At 41.7% G+C, this 20889-nt stretch overlaps 1 protein-coding gene across 3 annotated transcripts in view; it reads left to right on the forward strand.

Annotated features, from left to right (window-relative positions):
* Window positions 1–20889, forward strand: part of Med13l (mediator complex subunit 13L) — a 224371-nt gene that overhangs the window by 105681 nt on the left and 97801 nt on the right. For all 3 annotated transcript variants that reach the window (XM_038345043.1, XM_038345044.1, XM_038345045.1), the window contains exon 3: window positions 12947–13031. In XM_038345043.1, the coding sequence (XP_038200971.1) occupies window positions 12947–13031 (85 nt within the window). The remainder of the gene's footprint in view (window positions 1–12946; window positions 13032–20889) is intronic.

Consider the following 20889-nt stretch of genomic DNA (forward strand, 5'->3'; position numbering starts at 1 on the left):
AGTTAGATCCTGCAGAGACGAGTTTGGAAAGAAAGCACTGTTCCCAGCAGTTATTCCGGCAGCTCTCGCCTGGTTGCTGGCCTTAACCTTCGTTGTCTTCTAACTTCAGGTGATTTTCATACCTCACCTGCCCCATCTGAACTTTGCTTGGGAAGTAAGATGTTCATGAAAATGTGCACTTAATGTGATGCTTGCATCTTTGTTTATGTTATGCTAAAACATGTAACTGTATCTTTAAAAGGTGCAGTTACCCAACTACCTCTTGCTGTTTCGCCCTCAGTGATTTATCACCAGAGGTAAAACTTTGTGCTAGATGATTGTCATCTGTAGTGATATTTCATTTGTATTTTAATAAATAAAGCTTGCCTGAAGATCAGAGAGTAAAACAGCCGCCTTGGTCAGCCTTACAGACCAGGCAGTGATGTGAGACACACCTTTAATCCCAGTAGCCACACTAATTTGCCATAGAAGCTGGGTGGTGGTGGTGCATGCCTTTAATTTCAGCACTAGACAGGAATATAAAACGGGAGGATACTCAGCTCAATTCTTATTCTGAGGATTTCTGGAGGCAGGATCGCCATTTTTGTCTGAGTTGGAGGTAAGAGCCAGTGGCTATTGTGCTTTTCTGATCTTCTGGTTGAACCCAAGTATCTGTCTCTGGGTTTTTATTATTTGTGCTATATTTGGTGTCCAGCGTTTAGGGTAAGAATTCACAAAAAAGCCACTCGCCTGAGGCTTTTTAGCCACTGGCACAGGCCAGAGCTGTGTGTGAGGCTCCTGCCAGCGTAGCAGGTGGGGCTCCACCTCCAGCCATCTCCCAGCCAGGTTTTTTTTTCTTCCCCAAGCCTCTCAATTACCTGTGTCATTTTCAGACAACCAGCTCACTCTCTCCCTCTCCCTCTTTCCCTCTCCCTCTCCCTCTCTCTACCTTGGGTTGCGGGCTCTTTCTGAACTCCCTTCTCGGGTTCCTGCCAAACTAGGGAACTGCCTTGAAATCCAGTCAAACTTTTCTTGTTCTACGCAGCAGCAATAAGCCCATTGTTGGTAGATTTGGTAAGACAATTGGGAATTCTTAAAGGGAGGAATTAGTTAAAAGAGAGAGGTCCCCCCACATTAAAAACTGGGGGAAACCATTACAATGGAGGAATTTGGGTCTCCATCTGATAATATGCTAGACAGTTTGGAAATGGAATGACTAAATGAGAGGATATCTAATTTAGATGGGATTTATGTAATGTCAGTTGTAAACATCAGCATTATCATTTTTGTCTTATCACTAAAAATGTTGATTAATCTTAGTGCTAAGATACAGGCCTTAGAAAAACTTAATAAATCAAATAACAGAGATATTCAAATTCAAACAGCAGAATTTAATGGAGAGCCAATTTCAGCCTGGCATTATAAGGATAAGAGAATAGCAGCCTAAGATTTTCAGACAACCAACTTTAATATATTTGGTAACCTTACAGGAATTGTCTGTTACAACTAACTGGACTTCTGTGCATTGTTAGATTTAAGGAGATTCAAGGAAGCAGTAGTCTCTTGATGCATTTACCTTTTGTGAAGCACACGTTAAACTGGTGGTCACTTTGTAATAGAGTTATCCCTGAAGACTGGATAGATTTGGTTAAAGGTGTTTTAGAGTCTGGTCCACAACTACAGTGGAGTACCTGGATCAGAGAAGAGGCTAAGATTATTGATCAACAGAGTAAAGCTAGAGGTAGGGACATCTTCCAAGATCAAATTCTTGGAGAAGGAGACTATGCTTCTATAGAAAGGCAGGCTGTATGTGATGATCACACCGTGGATTTATGCCACACAGCAACTTTGAATGCTTGGAGCAGAATTGGAGAAATAGGAAAGAAAATTGAGTCATTTACTAAAGTTGTGCATGGCCCAAAGGAAGCCTTTATAGATTTCTTACAAAGTTTGACATCAGCAGTAAATGGGATGATACCAAATTCAGAACTAGACAAATAATAATTGAATCTCTGTCTTTTGAAAATGCCAATTCTCTATGCAAAAGCATAATTAGGCCAATAAAGGTAAGGTCAGCACCTTTCAAGGAATGGGTTCGAGGTACAATTAATATAGAATCTCAAGAACATGATGCATGGATAGGAGAGGCGGTTTCCAGAGGTGTACGGAGAAGTAGAAATGTCGAATGTTATAATTGTGGCAAACAAGGTCACCTTAAAAGGGATTGTAGACAGGGTGTTTCTAGAAACAGTGTTTTTTTACCAAAGAATAATTCATTCAAATGCTCCTCCCTTCAGGATTATGTGGAAGGTGTAGCAAAGGCAGGCATTGGACTAATGAATGTAGGTTAATTAGGAATATTGAGGGTAATCCTTTACCATCAGGAAACTCTGAGGGGCCTCTCATAGTCCCCCTGCCATCCCATCATAGAGTATACTCCTTCCCAGAGCAACTAAAGAACCTAATGCCTATTGTAAGGAACCATACTGTTCTGGATAATAGAACAGCTTCAGGGCTGCTGACTGAGATGATCAAGCCTCACAGAATATTCCATTCAGGACTTGACCATAATCCTAAATTTTCTTTGGGTCCCCATAAGATTATCAGCACCCCCAGTCAGCAGAAAGTATTCTAGAAAACTACACCCACATTCCCCCAAAATGGATTATGAATGTTTGTCTTTGTTTAGTGTGTTGGTTGCAAGTTGTTATGAATAATGGTCAGGAAAAAAGCTAAACAAGTGAGCTTAGAAAAGGATAAAAAGGAAAATGCTGTGGGATAATGCTCTTGTACATTGTAAAGATTTGTCACTCATTGGTTTAATAAAGTGCTGATTGGCCAGTAACCAGGAAGGACGTATAGGCAGGGAAACCAGACTAGATGTATTCTGGGAAGAGGAAAGGCAGAGAGACAGTTGTCAGCCAGAAGCAGAGGGAGCAAGATGAGAGAATGCCTTACTAAGAAAAGGTACCAAGCCATGTGGCTAAACATAGATAAGAATTATGGCTTGATTTAAGTTGTAACAGCTAGTTAATAATAAACCTGAGCTAATAGGCCAAACAGTTTATTATTAACACAAACCTCTGTGTGTTTCTTTGGGACTGAATGTCTGCAGGACCAGATGGGTCAGAAACTTTGTGCTACAGTCGTTTGTTGACACTGAGTAGCAAGCATAGTTACTCAGTTATGACATAACCTCTTTAGATAGGCATTGCAGACCATCTTAGACCATCTCAGCTCCATTGGCAGACTCCATGGCTAACTCTGGCCTTCTTGCAAGGTGTCCTCACTTAAATGGTTAGTAGTTGATGAAACTGTTGCCTGGGATGTCACCCGAACCAGCTTGGGGATTCAGCACATACTGCTTCTCCATGTGGGCTCAGTCTCCTTTTACATGGCTGTGTTCCAGGAGAGAACCTCCCGACAGGTGTTAGGCTCCAGACTTGAAGACTCCTACTGTCAAATCTGTTCTACTCTTTCTTGTTGAAGCAGTCACATAGAGCTGCCTAGACTTAGAAGCAGGAATAAACACTTGATAGAGAGAATGTCAGTGTTGTATTATAAGAAGTAGTAGGGCTGGACAGTAGTGGCACATGCTTTTAATTCCTGCATTTGAAAGTTAGAGGCAAGTAGATCTCAGTGAGTTTGAGGGCAGCCTGGTCTACAGAACTTGTTACAGGATAGCCAGGGCTGTTACACAAAGGAACCCTGTCTCAAAAGCACCAAAAAGAAAAAAAAAAAAAAACAAGAAAGAAAGCAAGCAAGCAAGCAAGCGAGCGAGCATATAGAGTGAGTTGAGTGCCTAGGTATCCAAGGAGTCAGGGCACTGCAGGCACTGTGGACTGGATGGGTCATGCTGTTCATACAGGGAGTCTTGACTGTTAGGATCTGGGCTCCACACTGACCAAGGCATTGTCTCTGCTTCCCAGTGATAAAAGGAGAGGGATGCTCAGCCATAACAGACAAGGTAAAACTGTGTTTAGAGATGTACCATGGACATCTGAAATTAAAGGCTGCTGCTCGTGTGCTAAAAGAGAGACAGACATTGTGGAAGCTGCCAGAAATGGTTATGGCTTTAACTGCTTGTTGCCTTTCAGTTATGAGAATTTATGCTGCTTTCCCAATGCTCTTTCTCTGAGATTTGCAGGAATTTTGCTCTTTATTGTAGATGATCAGTGGAAATCAGATTTATGGATGTTTTTCAAGCATCTCTAGTTGAGGTTTCTTCCTACACTGCCCATCCCTTCTAGTGTGGTTACCTCTCCATCTCTCTTGAAAGGTAATGCTGCACAGACAAAGCTGGCTGCAAGAAACTGCATTTCTCTGGGCAAATAGCATGTTTAGTTTGACTACAGGGCATCTCAAAATACTTCTGCTGTGTGATATCCTAAAAGAGCATTTTTTTCCCAGAGATGTTGTGTTTTGGACTTTGATAGCAGCATTACTCCAGATATACTGCAGAATGACAGACGGAGCCTCTCCAGTACCATGAGTGAATTGGGCAGGTTCTGGAAACATGAGTAAGAAGAACACGCCTGAATGAGAACAGGATAATACTTGTTTTGGTACTGATCTTTCTAAATGTGATATTGGGACTTCAAGTGAACACATGCACATATAGAAAAGTACATGTATAAAAGTATATTTCTATAAGCATGTCTGGAAAATATAGAAAAGTGAAAGTCTTAACCATAAACTCTACAGTCTCAAAGTGTTTGTTAATGTTGACAATTACCTACAGCAGTGCCTTGCTTGTGGCAGTCTGTCTGATGAGGAGTTTGTGGACATGTTATCAGCACGTTTGTCCACAGTGCTGTGGCAGAGACCCACATTTTTCTACTTCCCTGTGTATCCTGCAGGTGTTTCCATGGGATTTTGAGATAGCATCTTTCTTTTGGAAGTAATATGATCTTAACTGGTGCATATATACAGATTATGCTTATTTTATGGATAATTTCCACAAAGAATTCTCTTTCCTAATAATTCTTTTTCTTATAAAATAAACAGTAGGCTTGAGTGAGTGCAACTTCAGTTTCTCTCCAGTGTGTCTCAGACTGGGAGGTTTTGTGCCCCAGGGATGTTTGGCATTGTCTGGAGACATATTTTTGGTAGTGACAACTGGAGATTGGAGCTTTTGTCATTTAATGCATAGTCAGATGCACAAGGCAGCTGCACTTTTAGCATTGCTTGGGTTGTAAAACCTGAAAAGGAAACCCACAATGGATGTTTTTTTAAGTGTTTTTGTAAGTCTCTGGCATTTGGATAATGCATGTTTTTCACATATGTTTAAGTGAAAAATTACACATTAAGTTTCAGGTGCATTTGCTCTTTCCTGTTTATTTTTCTGGTTATTTCTATCCTTGCCTAGTTTGCACATTTTAAAAGTGGCTTAGATACCTAAAGAGCTTATGTTGTATAGAAGTCTTCATATATACAGCAGCTTTAAACAGTAAAAGCACTGTGTGCAGCCACACCAAAATGCCTCTATTGCTTGCATTGTCTGATGTAGACTTAAGCAGTTCCTGATGGTCAGTGTCATGTCCTGCCCCCCACCCCCGCTAGCCCATCAGGACAAAGCAGGGAGTTGGCAGGTGTTTGGATTGTTCATTTGCTGCCACACTCACCCAGCGCTCTGGCTCATGGGGGCAAAGGCTACAGCCTGGAGCTTAGTGTGAGGACCAAACTTCCTTATCATTCTTTCCAGAAACACCTACCTTTTTGGCAATCTTGGCTTTTTTTTTTTAGGCCCCCCCCCCCCCAAGGTTTTTCTGTGTGATAGCCATGGATGTTCTGGAACTTTTTAGACCAGGCTGGCCTCAAACTCAAAGAAACCCACCTGCCTCTGCCTCCCGAATGTTGGATTAAAGATATGTACCACCACCCACCTGGCAACAATCTTGACTTTTAAAATGGCTTTTCAGTTTTAGTGATCTTATCTGCTCATTGATAATTTCAAAAAAAGTAGACACGTTGTTAAAGGCACTTATTGTCTAGACAATGAGGGTTCAGGGTATCAAAGATCCTGCTACCTGGAAACTTATCAGATTGTTGTAGAAAACAAGCAGTAGGAAATTGAAACTACGTAACCTGGAGGATTTTATTTTAAAAACATTCTTAACCCGAAGTAAAACAAAACAGCACAGATATTTTCATGTTATCCCAGTGTGGCCAAGATGTTTCCCCCCCCCCCCTTAAGTTCATGCAGGGTATGGTCACTTTCAAAGATGGAGATTAAGTTTTATAATTAATGTTTAGACCATTTTTCCAAATTAAGAAGGAAATGGTTGTGTTGGAAAAGCAGTTTTGCCCACGATCCCAGAGTCTCTCATACTGTCTCTTAAGATCTTTTGGAGAAAGCACCACTGTGGTGCTTAATGTGGTTTGAGCTTTGGGTAAGGACCCCTAAGGTAAATGTTCTTCCTGTCTGTCTATGCAGGACCGCCTGTGGGAGGTGCAATTTCTGGCTTCCGGGTGTATTGTGGCAGGATGGGGCAGGGAAGATGGAAAGAGGCAGTGTGGGGCAGCCATTGTCTTCCAGTTTCAGCTTCTCACCTGTTGGAAGTAGCTCTACCCAAAGGGGAGGGGCTTATATTATATCACCAAGTTATCCTGGTCAGAATATCCTCCATTACATAAGGTAAATCTTTTAAATATTTTCTGCCAAATGAGAATTTATAGTCAATTTGTGCATGTCTAAATTATGCTGGATTAAAGACCACAAATTCAGTTTTTAAAATTACTGGAAAAATCACAGAAATGTAATGTAAATGAATAAGCTCAAGATATTTAAGGGTAATTACACTACACTGATGCTCACTGACTGGAAAGAGAGTCAGGTAAACTGCAGAAATTTTTGGGTTAAGCTTCTGCAGTATTTCCCTGCAGGTCAGTCGGTGGTCTGTCCCTCCCCCAATCCCTCCCTTTCTCCCTCCCTTCTTCCTTCCTTCCCTCCACTACCCCCCCCCCCACCAATGTTAAAAGATCCTGAGTTTTTGTGACTGTGGCCTAGGTGTGCTATCTCACAGGAGGTGACAGGCACATATATATTCTTCCTGATACATGGGATATAGACTTAGATCTCATTAGCCAACTCTACTGATGTTTTCCAACCGTGATTGATGGGACATTGTAAATTTATAGTGACAGTGTGTCCTCATTGATACAATGATAGCCTATAGAATTGATAACTAGAATCAGTAATGTGTCAGGAAGAGGATAAAGAGTTAATGACACTACTAATAAAAGTGTCTTCTTGGGGTTGAGATCTCATAACTTAGTTGTCGGTTTTTAACATAGTAAACTTTTAGGAGACTCCCTCGTGGAGCGTAGCTCTGTGGTAAAGTGTGCTGAGCTCTACCTGGCCCAGCACTGACCTGTAGCTCTCTCTGTAGACAACGCTGGCCTTGAACCCACAGAGATCCCCCTGCCTCTGCCTTCCAAGTGCTGGGAATAAAGATGTGTACCACCACAGCTTGGTGAGACTAAAGTTTTTTTTTTAATATTTATTTATTTATTATGTATACATTATTCTGTTTGCTTGTATGCCTGCAGGCCAGAAGAGGGCACCAGACCCCATTACAGATGGTTGTAAGCCACCATGTGGTTGCTGGGAATTGAACTTAGGACCTTTGGAAGAGCAGGCCATGCTCTTAACCACTGAGCCATCTCTCCAGCCCAGTTTTTTGAAAAATTGCTAGTTATATACAATGTTGATTTTCAAACTATTTTAACTATACTCATTTCCACATCTGGCAAATGCTTTTTTCTTAACTACCAATCTTTGCTCAAACTATGGCTGTCAACACGCACACGTGGTCTCACAGAGGGTGCAGCCCCGTGGGTGTGAAGGATGATCTGTTCTGGCAGTGCTGTGGCAGAATGGCCTGTACTTGCTGTCAGGGCCTCTGCTTTCACAGTTGGAACCTTTGCTAGTGACTGCATACTAGTCCAAGTGATGAGCTGATGTAATTGTTCTGCACTCTTGTTTTTGGTTTTTCAAAAGAATATTTTAAAAAGCTACATTAAGCCAGGCAGTGGTGAAGCGTGCCTTTAATCCCAAAACTCAGGAGACAGAGGTGGGATCTCTGTGAGTTCAAGGACAGCCTGTTCTACAAAGCGAGTTCCAGGACTGCCAGGGCTGTTACACAGAGAAAACCTGTCCTCCCCGCCCCCGCCCCCACAGATGCTACATTAAAATAGGAAGCTTGGAGCAGTGTTTTAAAAATGAAAACAAGCTATTTGTAGTAAAACTAAGTGAGAGAATGTGCAACAAGAAGTATCTTACAGTAAAGAGAGATGAAGAAGTTTAACAGTGCTGAGAGCCAGCCCATAGACTGTTGGTGGTGAGAGAAGCAGAAAAAGAAAGGCCAGTAGTAATTAGTTAAAAAACCACCAAAGAAAGAAACACATAGGGTTTGTGTACTTCACAAGACTGCCACAGTTCCATCCCTCAGGTGAAGACAGGGCACGTAGAGCAGACTGAGGAAGCAGAGAACCTTCTGTGTGATGTTCAAGTTGTCTGTCTCCTTCTCCCTTCTCTTTTCTCTTCTTACCCCCGTTCAACTCTTTCCCCTCCCCCATGTTATTTTTGCTACATTTGCTGTTTTAACCTGTCAGTTACAAAATAATTACTATGTCACTATGGCTGGCGGCTCATATAGGAAAAAATCTGCCGCCTCTTAATCAAAGGTGATTACAGTTTCCCCTGTCTGTAAACGTGCTTGTTGAGGAACGAGAATGCATTAGTCTCAGGCTGATGTGGGAAATGAAAGGCAGCAAGAAGCGGCACCATCGTTGTCACTCCAGGCGTGTCTAATGCATCGTGCTTCCATGTTCTCCTGGTCACGCCAGACAGTGCCCTCTGCCAGGGCTAAGCCTCCTGTAAAATGCTCTGTAAGATTATTGCGGCAAGAACAAAAATGCTGCCTGAGTGGGGGTTGGGGTAGAACGCCGATAAGATGGCTGCATTTCAAACAGTTCCAGCTGGGAGGATTCCTCACAGTGACAGCAGTGACAGACAACTGTTGGAGCTTTAGTGCAAGAGGCAATTTGGGGACCTGTCCTGTCAAAAAAGCAGGTTGCCTCTGAAGAGTAGAAGGAATAAATACTTTAAATTTTCACTGTTTAATTGAACAACATTGAAATGCAAAGATGAGTCTTCTCGACTAACACGAGACCATCTTAGAGGAAGTTTATATGAAGCATTAATGTGTTTAAGTGAAAATGCCATAACTGATTCATATGTGTGTGTATAAGACACACATGTGCTTTATGTGTATTTTTATGTGTGCATCATATATATCAACCATATGTGTGGTTTTTGTTAACATTGAACATTTCTTGGTGCCTGGAACAGTAGCTCATACCTGGAAGCTGAAGCAGGAGGATTGTCATGAGTTTGAGGCTAGTCTGGGCTATACTGTGAGACTCGTTCAAAAACAAAAAATAAAAAAGCCCCACATTTTTATATCATGACGGTCCTCTGTAGTTTCAGAACATGTAGCTGTTTAATCAACACCAGCCTTACTTAAGAGTTTAAGTAGCAGTAACACACGCTCACAAAGGAAGCCTAAAGTTTATAGTGAGGTGAAGATTGCCCTCCCAGGAGCCAGAGGTCACTGCCAAGCTGGGATTGCCCTACAGTCCCTTGTCCATTTATTCATTGAGTAATTTAAGAACATAAAATAAAATGATAGTGGTCATCTAAAGAGCTTGAGAAGAGTAGTGAGTGGGGATGAACTTGGATTTCTGAAGTCAGTGCCACATTTGAGGATTTCTTTTTCAGTGTGAGCAATCACAGCAACATTGGGCTGTTTTCTGCACAGCTGTCTTCTGAAGGTCTTGCTCAGTGCATCCAGAAATCTAATTCTCTGACCCCCTTTAGTAGAAAATTTACTGGCTTTACACAAGTCCTGTGATCCTTTGAAATGCTAACACGGGTCATGTCTCAAATGCACAGTGCTGAGCAGAAGCCTTCATTACAATTCTGGTTGTCATGCAACTGGCAGAGGACGCATGCTGTTAGAGACTCCTTAGACGAAGCTAGCCTGGTAAAATGCATGTCACAGCCACGCAGGGGTGCAGCCCTTTAACGCTGCAAATAGGTCAGAGCAAACAGCATTTCTGTTTCTGTTCTGTCCCTAATATTTTATCCTCTGGTCCTTATTTGACCGATGAATTGACAATGGAAAAGCTAAATGCATTTCTGATATAGATTTGCTAAGTGAAACCAAATGTTCTACATCCATGAGCAGTTCAAGAGAGCAGCGTATTGAGTGGGTTGGATTTGATATAAATAAGTCCATTTAGTTATTAATGACTTCAAATAGATTTTACAAGGCAATCAATGACAGCAAAATGGTGATCAGTCAATGATACTGTGTGTAATTGGATTTTTATGGGTATGATGCTATATTTCAGAATTAATGTGACATTATGCTACTTTGTTACTCAATTTTTTTGTTAAGTCAATTTTTTAAAGAAATCAGATACGTTAAAAATTCTCTGTCTTAACTATTATTTGGTACAGTCTGTTGTGAAATTGGTAAGTGCTATCTTATTGCAATGTCTGCTTATTTTACAATTCTTGGGGAATAGATGTGAGAATTGGAAATTTTCAGTTTTTAACTAGTTTTATGCATTGAACAGCACAATTGAAAACAAAGACTGGGGGGCAGATTCTCAGTCTCCCTTTAGATCATGTTCCCTTAGCCAGATTTCACAGCAAATCTAACAAGGGACAGTCCTCTCCTGTGCCTTGCTTTTTAGTGTATTTGCGTTTGTGGATTTGAACAAAAGTTCTTTTTCAGTAGTTTAATGGCTACATGAGGAAGTCTATTTTCCACTAGTGTACCGCCCTCCCTCCCCCATCCAGCTTTTGCAGTGGCCGATGTGCTTGCTGAAATCAATGTTCTGGATAATAGGTTTCAGTAGTTCTAATGCCTGAGGTTAAAAAGCAGTAGGGGAGTAAGAAGTGTTTCTGATGTCTAGATGTTCATTTCAGCTGTTGCTGCAGTAGTGATACATTAAAGAGACCATGTGTCAAAGCTCAGAGGGAACCGTTCTGGTTTAGATTGTGGGCAGGGTGAGGGTGGATGCAGGAGCTGAGTGCTGCTGTCTGTCTCTCTTCCCCACTTTCCCTGCATCTCCTCATCATCAGTTTTGCTTATGGAACAGGGTGGTGTCTGCTGGGAAACTTCAAGCCACTGAGTGTTTGCAGCTTTGACATTTTGCCATATTGACACTTGGAACCTTTTATATGTCCTTTTGTTTAAAGAAGCATATTAATTCTGCAAGATGCAATGTTTTAAAAGTTGGGAAACATTATAAACTGAAGATTTTGAGTATTTGGATGCTAAGCAGTGATTACTGCTATTTAAAATTTTCCTTATAGAATAGTGTCTTCTACAAACCATTTAATACTTTCACAGTTTATCTGAACTAGTTTTACAGTCCCAGCAAGGTGACCCTGTGCCAAGAGAATGTGTCTGCACACGTAGCTGCGGCAGCACTTACTTTAGTTGCCATTCTTAATTCTGCTGTAACACTTAAAATAGCAGGAAGGGTATGTTTGTATCTAGGAAGTCTTTATTTCGATTGACACTTTCCACTCTTTTAATATACAGAGCTATTTGGTTTTTTGTGCTTTTTTTCTTCTGATACCAAGAGTTTAAATTGATATAGACTATAAAACAGTTTTCTTACTACTTTTTTATTCATATAGATTAATATTTAACTGGGAAGCTTGAAGTCTAGATTTTAAAATGTATTTATTGCCGGGCGGTGGTGGCGCACGCCTTTAATCCCAGCACTCGGGAGGCAGAGGCAAGCAGATCTCTATGAGTTCAAGGACAACCTGGTCTACAAGAGCTAGTTCCAGGATAGGCTCCAAATCTACAGAGAAACCCTGTCTGGGGGGGGGTGGGAGAGAAAGGTTGTGTTTATCACTGAATGATTTGTAGAACTCATGAAGAGAATACCTAATATGCTCACATGTCCCTACACACTTTGTGACTTCCTTTGTCCTCAGTCTGTAGGTTTCCTTCTCATTCATGAGAACCCAAATCCACTGTTCATATAGTTGCCTTACCACAACTAACTCTTGCTTCAACCTCAGTATCAAATAGGATGAAGCACTGCCTTGAGGTCCTCCCCCCCAAATATATATTTAGGAAAAGAAAAAGAATTTTAGGACTTCATGGGCATTGGATTCTTTTGGAGTTACTTATAGGTCCATGGCATAACTTACTTCAAAGCAAGTATGCTGTTTCCCTCAGATGCTAAGCATTTCTAAAATTATAAATCTTGGGAGCAATTTAATATTGTAGCTGGAGTTAATTTTTAGCAATCTGTCCAAATTCTTTATAATCCTATCTAGATATGTTTTCGTTTAAATAATGGTGTATAATTCAAATACTTCTGGGAATCATCTCCTCAGTCTAGTTATTACTTTATAACACCTTTGCTTCCCCCTGCTCCAGACAGGGTTTCTCTGTAGCTTTGGAGCCTGTCCTGGAACTTGCTCTGTAGACCAGGCTGGCCTCAAACTCAGCAAATCCACCTGCCTTTGGTTCCCAAATGCTGGGGTTAAAGGTATGCACCACCACCACCTGGTTTACCTTTATTATTTTTAAGTAGAAATCCCTCAAAATTGAACTTTGAGACTTAGGATAGTTGCTTTGAGAGTATTAACAAGGACTTGCACTTTGAAGGATGGAGAGGCTAATGGGAGCGCCATGGCTCCATGACCACACTTGAAAGGCTGAAACCTATTCTTTTTTCCTTCATTCCAACCTCATACCTGTGGTCAGTGTTTACCTTTTCCTTTCTGTTCCCTGTGAGATTGAGATCAAATCCTTTGAATTAGCTCATTAACTTTGCATTAGAAAAAAATGTATCAAAGTTTCTTTTTATTTGGATGTCCTTTTTACTGGTTCTTTTTTTTTTCTTTTTCCTTGTCTCTTTTCAGTTGTGGAAGAAGGACTCTGGGAAAATGGCCTTTCCTACGAATGTAGGACGCTGCTCTTCAAAGCAATCCACAATCTGTTAGAAAGGTAAGAAAGGGGGCAGTGGTGTGGCTCTGAGCTCAGGACTGCCCAATTCCACTTGGGCTTTAGAGATGGGGTCATTTGCAGCATGAGAGTTATGTATGTAAATATCCTGTTTGTTTTCTATTTATAGAAAAGCTTTAGGGACTGTGTATAGAATTGTGTGTGTCTTCTCTTTCCCCACCCAAGTCCATACATGTTTTTTGTTTGGTTTCTACTGTTTATTTCAGCATTGTTCTTTTTATGGTTTGACTACTCAAGTATGTGCTTCCTAAGGCCAAGTCTGTCCTTCTGTAAGCATAGAATCACTCATGAAAGTGGCAGGATAGTCTCTAACCCTCGTTGTAATAGAGAGGCCGTCAGGTTTTGCAGTTACGTTTCTTGCAACAAGATAATATATTTATGTTTCATAGCTCTACAAATCTAGGAAAGTTCTTTCTCTCTTAATGTTCTTGCTGATACTGATGAGTTAGACCTTAGCTTGGCTCCTCAGTTTGAGACAGTTTCTTTTTCTTTTCTTTTGTTTTCTTTTCTTTTCTTTTCCCTCCCCTCCCCTCCCCTCCCCTTTTCTTTTTTCTTCTCTTTTCTTCCCCCCCCCCCCCCCCCCCCCCCCGAGACAAGGTTTCTCTGTGGCTTTGGAGCCTCTCCTGGAACTAGCTCTTGTAAACAGGCTGGCCTCGAACTCACAGAGATCCGCCTGCCTCTGCCTCCCGAGTGCTGGGATTAAAGGCGTGCGCCACCACGGCCCGGCTTTGAGGCAGTTTTTTTGAGGTTTGATTAGGCTTATGCTTTTTAAAAGAACGCCGCAGAAGTGAAGCTGCCCCTACCCTAGTGTTGTGGTAGCTGACACATGGCAGCAGTGTTAGTGATGTTAGAGCTGCAGTCACGTGCTGGGAGTGATGTTTTCTGTCAGGTTTGTGAACTGTGACCCTGGTTAGCTCCACCCCTTTTGTTATTTGTGGCAGACCAGTAGGACTGTGGATGCTCCCTCTCTTCTAAACCATCCTCGCTGGAATCATTATTGCTGTTATGACTGATAGTGATTTGAAATGTCACCATTCCTTCTCTTACTAGTTGGAAGTCTGTTAGGAAGAAGAGGGTTTCACATTTCTGTCCTAGTTAGTCCCTCTGCCTCTTCCTTCTCTGCCTCTCCTCCTCTCCCCTCCATCTCCCTCTTCCCTGCCCCACAGATCTACTCACATACATAAATAAGCTTGGACTCTTTGAGCTGGTTTAGTGGCACACAGCTCTAATTATATGACTTTAGAGGCAGAAACCAGAGGATGAGGAGTTCAAAGCCAATCTTTAGAATACATATTGAGAGCTGTTCTCAAAACAGACATTCATTCCATGAATTATATACTTCATTGCTGTCATTTAGGATGATGCCTGTGTTCTTGTAGAGCTGACTGAAGAATATTGGTGCCAGTTGTCCTTTTCATAGTCAGTGCTGGAGTGCCTTCTTTCCTTCTGGTACAGGGTTCTTCCAGGCTCTTCTGTGGTGTTCTGAGGGTAGACACAGATAACTTAAGAATTGCTTACTTATGAGCTTTGGTGGGAATTATCATTCCCTTCTCTCTGGAGTCTGTAGATGATGCCCTGAGGTCATCAGAGCTGAAAGGGCATTGTAGTCCTATTAAATTCATATTCCAGCTGCTGGCTAGATAGGGAGACTATCACTGTATCAAGATCACCATCCATGCCATTTAAAAAGATTCTTCCTATCAAATGTCTCTGCTTTTTTTTTTTTTAAAAAAAAAAATTTTGAATCATAGCACTACTTCGCTCTGCACTTTTCCATGAAGGTATCACATGTATGAAGAAGCATTGTTTTGATGATCAGATAATCATGAATTAAGTCTTTGACAGTTCTTTGTCATTACCCCCACCAAGTAAACAAGAACAAAAGTACACCCAAACCCATTCAGGAAAACAGGAAAAATTTATTGTTTGCATAATTCTTTGTCAAGTAAAGGGCTCATCAAAAATGTGTCTTTAAATGGGGTTCTACAGTATGTAGACCAAAGCATATTTTTAATATTGCAACTCCCTGGGCTTTTAAATCATGAATGATTTCTTCTAGAAAACATGACTTTTTCTCAGTCCCATATTTTAGCATTTTTTCTTTGTTGTAAAAGACTGGAAGAATATAAAAACTGAGTGCAAGGACATATATGCAAGTTCCTTATTCAGAGCTTATGAATTTTTATTTATAATGGCGACTAAAGCCCAGGCCAAGTCGAACCATTATTTTTAAGAAATTATGTGTGCCATATACAGTAAAATTTGGGTCTCAATTTTGTTCAAAGTCGGCAACATTCAGCCTTAAATGAGAAGCCCGCTAGTTAGGTGTGGAGAGCTAGGACCTTCGGTTTTGTTAAAGTGGTACTGTATTTCACATACTTTGTCAGTAATTGTTATTTTCCTATAAATTTTATTATTTTGTACTATTTGACAGTCTCAGAATAGCCTGTTGCAATTCTCCCCTGGGAATCAGTTTTGAGATAGTGAGCAGAGCAGCTTTTACCATAGAGAACACTTCATGACCAATCTTCCTCATTGTGACTCTTGGGTAACTTAAGGTCCTTTTGTCCTGTAAAATATTCACTAGCTCTCTTTCATACTTGAGGTGGCTACATCCTGTGACTGAAACTCCTCTGCTGGTGAGACAGGGAAGCGTTGTAAATGGTGGTCCCTGGCTATCTTATTTCACTGACAACAGAATCTGCATGACAAATTCATACTTTATCTTTTATTTCCCCCCCCTTCATTTAGATCACCTACTGTAATTTTCTTTGAATCTGTGATGCAGTTTGGTGTCTGTTTGCTGCCGTTTTCCATTGTTTGTTTCTGCTCACGCAAGGTCATTCTGGTTTTAGATCTAGTGTGAGTTCTGCCATTTCCTGGCATGAAAACTGATGACCAGTTCAGTAGCAGGGCTTGTGGAATTTCTAAATCTTTTTGTTTAGTTTATCTATTTATAAAGCTTGAACAAGTGATTCATTCTGCTTTTAATTTTTTAGATTAAAAGATTAGTGTAAAGATGCTTAATTAAAAGGAAATTTCATTCACTACCTTGAAAACCTTTTGCTTAGGTCAGAGGAGTTGTGTAGCTTTGTGAGAGGCTAACAGAATGACGTCACCGCAGTGACTCCACTACAGGAGTTCAGGAATACTGCCATTTCCACACAGAAGAGCCTTGCATTCGGGATTACTATTGATTGGTCCTGAAGCACCACTCTATTGATATTCTGTAGGCAATTTTAAGTTGTAAGCACTGTGACTTCAGATCCTCTCTTCTCTTGTCACCCTTCAGTGTTTGCCTGCCCTGTATTTGCACTTCCGGCTGGAGTCATTTGTCCTTCTAGAAACAAACAATCCAACATGCTACTCCTACGAATATTTTCATAATGGCTTCAGAGTGGAGAGAGCATCTCTGGCTGTGGTTTTCTGTTCTTTCTATACATTCATTCCTAGAAATCCCTTTCCTTAATTACCTGCAGAGGCAGGAGGTGTTTGGGGTCTTGGCTTCATCACCTAATGAACTGTGCAGTGTGGGCCTTGGCCCTCTCACTCTGCCCTTCTCTTTATGAGAACACTGTGTGGCTGGCTGCCCTTACAGCTAAGAGAAAGACAGTGAGGATTGCTGTTTTTTAGAGTGGAGTCAGCATGGTAGTCACCTGCTCCATCCTGGGATTCTGGTCTGCAACATCCTTCTGTGGTCCCTCTTCCTTGAGGACTTCCATCATGTGAGCAGGTTCTGAAGGACTTTGTTTCGTCCTCAGAATGTACTTAGTGTTAGAATGTGATTTGCACTGAGCACTCAGAAATCTCTTTTCCAGTTACTTTCATGTTTTTATTTTGAAAGCTATCTTTTGGAGCCATATTTAGTCATATTTAAAAAATATTATACTGGAGATTTCATTTTCTTGTTTTAAATTTATCTTGCTTGTATGAGTGTTTTGCCTGCATGTATGTCTGTGCACCCAGTGTATTCCTGATGCTTTCAGAAATCAGAAGAGGGCATTGGCTTCCTATGAACTGGGATTATAGATAGCTGTGAGCCACTGCGAGTGCTGGGAACCAAACCTAGGACCTCTGGAAGTACAAGGGCTCTTAACCTCTCAGCCATCTCCCTAGGCTCATACGGCCACTATCTCATGTTCCTTCCATGTCATTGCTTGATTGGTAATCAAACCTACATTCCTACCCTCATGTTTGTAGTTCTCATAAAATTCACCCGCTCTCCTCTTCATTATTGCTCTCCATTTGGCCCCATTCTTTTCATTTTGGTGGCTACTGCCCTGCTTTAAATGTATTGCTATTGTCTTTCTCATCAGCCAAGTTAGGCTCAAAGATGCACCATTACTAGAAGTCAGAACATCCTCCCCTTCACAGTAGAGGCAGACTGTTCTTGCAGTGCTGTCTGCCTCGCTGCCCCAGCCTCTGGTACTGCCAGGCATCTTTTGCCTCTCCTCACTGGCTTCCTGGTAGAGAGCAGAGAGCTAAGGAGCTCTCAGGAGTGATGCACACCAGGTCTGCCCATACATCATCAGCTAAGACACTGGCCACAAGGCTTAAATAGACAACAAAGTGGAAACTTCCAGGGAGAGACATCAGAGTTGCATGACAATGCTTGATGCCAGTGGGACAGGCAGAATGCTGTTTATGGCATGGGAACAGAAAGGTTTTTGAAGTGTGTGTGTGTGTAAGAGGGGAGAGAGAAAGAGAATTTTGTACTCTCATTGCTTCTTTAGATATTGTCTTTGTGACTTCTTAGAACTTGAGAAGCAGAGAGTTCCAGAATTTACTGTTTTAGATCATGTCGTTTTGCTTATTTTTCTTGTCTTTTGAAAAAGTAAGTGTGCTTTTTTTTAAAAAAAAAAAAAAGCCAATTATCTTTTTGGCTAAATGCCCAGGATGATAAAATACCATTAATTTGGTTTGTATTTATCTAGACTCACTTGTCTGGAGCTTATCCCCACTCCCCTATCACACACCTCTCTCTTCGCCGGCCTCACCATGTAAGAATGTCTGAGCTTATATTGTTCTTCAGTCTCTAGCCAAGTGCCCCTCCACCCCATGTTCATCCTGCTAGTGGTTAGGCCGTGTATCACACCGAGACTGTTCTTCATCCTCATGGACAACAAAGTGTGCAGTCGCTCTTAGGGAGTGTATTTGTGGGATAACTTTAGTATTTCAGACACCTTGACTACTTCCCTTATTATAGTTGAAGTGACTTTTCATGATATAGCAAATTCTATTACCTGTCTATGATAATGAAGTAAAAATTCTTGAAAAATCCAGAAAATGTGTGTAGTTCAAAGACTTGGTAATATTTTTTGTACTGGAGTGCCACATTGTAGCAAACCCAAAACATCTGACACATGGCCTGGTTGGCATTAGATTTGTTACTCTGATTTTCATTTGTAACTGTCTGAATGCTTTGGAATACAAATGCTTTCTGGTTTTCATGGGGCTTATTGTAGTCCCCAGATGTCAGCTCACCACCGCTTTGCACACAGTGAGAAAAGCTGTGTGCTCAGTCATGCCATACATCTGAGGGAAGCTCGGCAGTGTGAATTGAGACGCCCGAGAAGTGTGGTGCTCCACCTGGTAGTGCACCGCTGCTGCCCGACTAATGGCTGCTCTGTGCCAGGGACAGCAGCGGTGGAAGACTCACACTTGCCCGGCGGCATGTCCGTCCACACACTGTGGGTACCGTGTCTGATGGCTGAGTGCACCGGAGCACAGTGACAGGCGCAGCTGTAGTTGAAGTGGTCATATGATACGGCATCTTGGGACTCACGTGAGAGTACAAGAAACAAGTTCATCTCCACTTTATGGAAATGACACATAGGCATGGCCTTTAGGTTGGGGATCTCCTCTGCAATTGGAGGACATAAGTAAGAAACTGGAAACCAGTAGTTAAAACATGAATTGTAAATATCTGGAAACAAATCTCATCTTAGGTGCATCAGTCAAGTTGTTCACTTCATAATTTTTCAGCACAGAAAAGGGGTGAAGACATTGACGACTGTGGGTTTCCCCCTTTTGGCAATAATTAAAGAATGACATTAGACACCGAGTAACTGAGAAGAAAGGTACATTTCTTTGGATTTGCAGTAGGTAGAATGGACATTTCAGGTGAGGTTGGTCCTATAAAAGAGCCTAAGGCTATAGTCACTTTACAGCAGATGTGAAGTAGGGAGGCCTTGCCTACCTATACCTTGCTGTAAGAGCAGAACCCGACAGGCACAAGAGAAGCCAATGCACTGGCAGTGAGGGTGTGGGTCAGCTGGGAGGAGGGTCCTTCATGTTGTAGTGTCCTTGACAGAAACTAATTTCCTGCATCTGATGAAGGGTAGGGAGGTGAAGGTGGCACTGAGGATGCTTGGCATGCAGGTGGGTAGGATGTAGTCTGGCTAGCTCTGAAACCACAGGATGAAGTCAAGGTGTCACTGGGTGAATCCGTAACCAAGGAGTGTGATGTTTGGACTCGAGTCTCTATCAGAAGTACTAGCCAGGTGGACTTCTGCTCCTCCCAGCTGTCCCGTCTGGGAAGTAACTTGCTGGATTAGTCTGCGGCTGCTGCTCAAGTACTTGTTACCTTGCATCAGGCTTTGGGAGTAGAAATGGGAACTTGTACGTTGCAGTTAATTATTCAGAACCACGTGGCGCAACATAGGGGACCTTACGTGCTCATGAACAATGAACCTTGCCTTCATTCTTCAGCACTGGTCTATTTTTCTTGAAATGTTGACCTTGAAGGTGCTGACGGTTAGAAGAGATAACCTCAGCTGCAGCCTAACATTGCCAGACTCTGGCCTTTCATGGTTGTTTATTAAAGTGGCATCATTCTACCTTACAGAAGGTTGCCATCTTCATAGAAAAGTGCTTCTGAGAATGTTGGTGATACATACCTGGTAGTGATTGGGGTTCCATTCTGAAGCAGATTTTGGCAGATCTAATTGTCTGCAAGGATGAGTTGTAAAATTAAATACAAAATTTGATGCTCTTCTCCCCAAAAGAGCAAAGAATTGTAGAGTGGACATTTTATTTCTGATTTTTTTTTATATCTTAAAGCTACATTTCTTTAAAATATTTGCCTAATTATGTTCTTCAAATATAATCAATGCATTCTGTAAAAGTGTCGGTTTTCCTGAATGTGTCTTAGCAGCCATGAGATCCCTTCAGTGTGATTTTAGGCTCCGCTGGGAAGGGACAAGCTAGGAAGAAGTAAATTCAGAGGAATTCTTTCCTGTCACTGTGTGCATCATGGTAAGAATGCACACACAGCAAACACAGTCAGAGTAAGAGTACCTTTCCTTGTGAACAGGAAAATAGTAATATGTTACCACTCACGTTAGCTATTTATTTGAGCAGCACAGAGCAGGACCCAGAATGTGCCACATCATGGAATGTAAATACCCGTTGCCTGGTCATAATCACAATTCTTCCAGGAAGAGTTATAGAAACGAGTCCTCATAACTGAGTAGTGAGACCCTGATTATAAATACAGAGAAGCCACAGGCTTCACCAGAGACAGGAACACTCTTCAGAGTTTACATAGGAGGAGAGTAGCATAGACCAGTAAAGGGAATCCTGGCTCACACGTTGTGGGCTGTTGGATACAGAACTCCATGGCTCAGGTCTGCTCAGAGAGCTGATGCACCTTGACTGTGTGGCTGCTGTGCATACCTGATGCAGATGTTAGAACAGCCTTTGTTACGCTTCCTCTTGGTTTCTTTTCAGGGTGCACATCTGCTCCACTGTGGTCTTCTGTGGTCTTCAGCATTCCCCAGATGCTAGTGTAATCGTACAACTGTCTTCCATAGCAAGCATCTCTTCCATTTTCTCACAG

Source organism: Arvicola amphibius, chromosome 10, assembly GCF_903992535.2.
Source record: "Arvicola amphibius chromosome 10, mArvAmp1.2, whole genome shotgun sequence".
Lineage (NCBI taxonomy): Eukaryota > Metazoa > Chordata > Mammalia > Rodentia > Cricetidae > Arvicola > Arvicola amphibius.